A 4,124-nucleotide genomic window follows, 5' to 3' on the forward strand; every position below is an offset into this window, starting at 1 on the left:
AGTGAGGACCCATACACTTAGGACCCATACGCATAGGACCCATGCCCTGAAGACCCATGTCCTGAGGACCCATGCACTGAGAACCCATACACAGAGGACCCATACACTGAGGAACCATTCACTGAGGACTCGGACATTGAGGACCCATACACTGAGGACCCATACACTGGGGAACCATACACTGAGGACCCATACAGTGAGGACCATGCACTTAGGACCCATACCTATAGGACCCATACCCTGAGGACCCATGCCGTGAGAACTTATGCCCTGAGAACCAATGCCCTGAAGACCCATGCACTTGAGGACACACTCACTGAGGACCCATACACTGAAAACCCGTACACTAAGGTGCAATGCCCTGAGAACCCATGCCCAGAGGGCCCATACACTGTGGACCCATACCCAGAGAACCAATGTCCTGAGGACCCACGCTCTGAGAACCTATACACTGACGACAAACGCACTGGGAACCAATACTCTGAGGACACATGCCCTCAGGACCATGTCCTGCGGGCCCAAACTCTGAAGAACCATACACTTATGACCCACGCACTGAGGACCCACTCACTGAGGACCCATACTCTGAGGACCCATTTACTGAGGACCCATTTACTGAGGACCCATTTACTGAGGACCCATGCCCTGCAGACCTATGCCCTGAGGACAAATGACAAATGCCTTGAGAACCAATGCACTGAGGACCCATGCCCTGAAAACCCATGTCCTGAGAACCCACGAACTGAAGATCCATGCACTGAGGATCCATGCCCTGAACATCTATACCCTGAAAACCAATGCACTGAGGACCCATACCCTTATGACCCATGCCTCGAGGACCCATGCCCTGAAGACCCATGTTCTGAGAACCAAAGTTCTGAGGGCCCATACACTGAGGACCCATGCCCTGAGGACCCCTTGCCCTGAGGACCTACGGCCTGGAGACTCATGCCCTGATAATCAATGCCCTGAGGACCCATACACCGAGGACCCCATACACTGACGAACCATACACTGAGGACCCTAACACTGATTACCCATACCCTTAGGACGCAAGCCCTGAGGACCCATGCACTGCTTACCCATGCCCTGACAACCTATACCCAAACAAAAAATGCTCTGAGGACATATGGACTGAGGATCCACTCACGGAGGACCCATACCCAGAGAACCAATTCCCTAAGGACTTATGCTCTTAGAATCAATGACCTGAGGACCCATGCACTGAGGACCCATACACTGAGGACCCCATGCACTGAGGACCTATTCACTGAGGACCCATACACTGAGGACCCACGCCCTGAGGACCATTGCCTTGAGGACCAATGCCCTGAGAACCAATGCACTGAAGACCCATGCCCTGAGGGCCCATGTCCTGAGGATCCATGCACTGAAGACCCATGCCCTGAGGACCCATGCTCTAAGCAGCCATGCCCTGAAAAACAAAGCCCTGACGACCCATGTCCTGTGGGCCCACGCACTGAGGACCCATGCCCTGAGAAGCCATGCCCTGACGACCCACGCACTTAGGACCCATGCCCTGAGAAGCCATGCCCTGACGACCCACGCACTTAGGACCCATGCCCTGAGGACCTATTCCATAAGGGCCCATGCTCTGAGGAACTATAGACTTGGAACCCATGCATCGAGGAACCATACACTGAGGACCCATGCCCTGAGGACCTTTGCCTCGAGGACCAATGCCCTAAGAACCAATGCACTGAGATCCCATGCCCTGAAGGGCCCATGTCCTGAGGACCCACGCACTGAATACCCATGCCCTGAGGACCCATGCCTTTAAAACCAATGTCCTGAGGACCCATACCCTGATTACCCATGTTCTGAAGAGCAATGCCCTGAAGATCAATGCCCTGAAGACCCATACCCTGAGAACCAATGCCCAAAGGAGCTATCCACTGAAGACCCATACACTGAGAGCCGATACACTGAGGACCCATATATTGAAGACTCATACACTGAGGACCCATGCCCTTAAGACCCATGTATTGAGGGCCCACTCACTAAGGTCACATACACTGAGAACCAATGCCCTGAGGACCTATGACCAGAGGACCCATCCTCTGAGGACCCTCGCACTGATGACTCATACTTTGAGAACCCATACACTGAGGACCCATGCCCGGAGGATCTATGCCCTGCGGCCCATATGGAGGACCTATACACTGAGGACCCATGCACTGAGGATCCATACACTGAGGGCCCATCCACTGAGGACCCATTCAATGAGGATCCAGATACTGTGGACCCATACACTGAGGTCCCATGCCCTGAGGATCTATGCCCTGCAGCCCATACGTAGGACTTATACACTGAGGACCCATGCACTGAGGACCCATACACTGAGGGCCCATCCACTGAGGACTCATTTAATGAGGATCCAGATACTGTGGACCCATACACTGAGGACCCATGCCATGAGTACCTATACAATGAGGACCCATACACTGAGGACTTATACATTGAGGTCCCATACATGGTGAACCCATACACTGAGGACCCATAAACCGATGACATATACACTGAGGAACCATATACTGAGGACCCATACACTGAGGATCCATAAACTGAGGACCCATTCACTGAGGACCCATACTCTGAGGACCAATACACTGAAAATCTATACACTGAGGACCCATACACTGTGGACCCATACATTGAGGACCTTACATTGAGGACCTATACACTGAGAACCCATTCACTGAGGATCCACACACTGAGGTCCCATACACTGAGGTCCTATACACTGAGAACCCATACACTGAGGACCCACACACTGAGAACCCATAGACTAAAGGCCGTTACACTGAGGTCCCATACGCTGAAGATTTGTACACTGAGGACCCATACACTGAGGGCTTATACACTGATGACCCACACAGTGAGGACCCATACACTGAGGGCTCATACACTGATGACCCACACAGTGAGGACCCATATACTGAGAACCAATTCAGTGAGGGCAGTTGCACTGAAGATCTGTACAATGAGGACCCATACCTACCTTGAGGCTACCTTGAGGTGCTTCCGGGGCTTAGTGTCCCCGCGGCCCGGTCGTCGACCAGGCCTCCTGGTTGCTGGACTGATCAACCAGGCTGTTAGACGCGGCTGCTCGCAGCCTGACGTATGAGTCACAGCCTGGTTGATCAGGTATTCTTTGGAGGTGCTTATCCAGTTCTCTCTTGAACACTGTGAGGGGTTTGCCAGTTATGCCCCTTATGTGTAGTGGAAGCGTGTTGAACAGTCTCGGGCCTCTGATGTTGATAGAGTTCTCTCTCAGAGTACCTGTTGCACCTCTGCTTTTCAACGGGGGTATTCTGCACATCCTGCCATGTCTTCTGGTCTCATGTGGTGTTATTTCTGTGTGCAGGTTTGGACCCATCCTGCCATCCCCATACACCGAGGACCCAAACACTGAGGACGCATGGACTAGGACCAATATATGGAAGAACACTATTGGCTGAGCACTGAATTAGCTGAAGACGAGTGTAATTATATTTTGAAAAGTTTTAAGTTTATCTTAATTTTGTCACATATACACGTCCATGCTAGGCTTCGTAGGCATAGGAATAACGAGCTGTGTCATACTCCCTGAGTCAATGCTATTTATTTATGAAACGTAGGCGTTATCCACAGATTTTTAACAGTTAAACCTTTCATAGTCTCACCTACGCGCTGCGGCGCTCCAAGAACGTCCGAACTCCAAGTATAGAAGAAGAACGTCGTCAAGGTTGCGTGACTGGAACTAAGAATAGACACCAACTTACGAGCCTTAGAAAACACGATCAAACAAAGAAAAGCCATAATACCAGCCAAACTATTTGGAACCACCGCCTGACTATTAATCAGATATAGCATACACAGATCGCTTCGCAGAAGCCTTCATTATAGAACAAGTGAATGGACGGATAATCTGGTCAAGATTCTATAGAAAATGGACTTGCAACGTACCACTAGAGACAAAGGAGAAGATATATCATATCAACACTTTCGGCCGCCTCCTCCACGGGAAGAATCGAGTCTAAAGAAAATCACTGAAGGATTACCAGTTAGAAAATCAGCTTGTGACTCGCAGAGGCTCTAGGCAATAATATAGCAACAAATGG

The 4,124-nt window shown here is 50.8% G+C and overlaps 2 protein-coding genes across 2 annotated transcripts; both read right to left on the minus strand.

Moving 5' to 3' along the window:
- Positions 1–346: 346 nt before the first annotated feature.
- LOC138370042 (spidroin-2-like) lies at positions 347–1,417 on the minus strand. Its single transcript, XM_069333817.1, has 3 exons — positions 1,272–1,417; positions 682–923; positions 347–510 (listed from the first exon to the last, which is right to left on the minus strand). The coding sequence occupies exons 1-3, from the start codon at positions 1,415–1,417 to the stop codon at positions 347–349; spliced, it is 552 nt and encodes a 183-aa protein (XP_069189918.1).
- A 3-nt stretch (positions 1,418–1,420) lies between these two features.
- LOC138370043 (cleavage stimulation factor subunit 2 tau variant-like) lies at positions 1,421–2,003 on the minus strand. The gene is made up of 2 exons (XM_069333818.1): positions 1,764–2,003; positions 1,421–1,705 (listed from the first exon to the last, which is right to left on the minus strand). Exons 1-2 carry the CDS (start codon positions 2,001–2,003, stop codon positions 1,421–1,423), a joined length of 525 nt encoding a protein of 174 aa, XP_069189919.1.
- Between the last annotated feature and the right edge of the window lie 2,121 nt (positions 2,004–4,124).

This window comes from Procambarus clarkii, chromosome 30 (assembly GCF_040958095.1).
Source record: "Procambarus clarkii isolate CNS0578487 chromosome 30, FALCON_Pclarkii_2.0, whole genome shotgun sequence".
In the NCBI taxonomy this organism is placed as follows: Eukaryota; Metazoa; Arthropoda; class Malacostraca; order Decapoda; family Cambaridae; genus Procambarus; species Procambarus clarkii.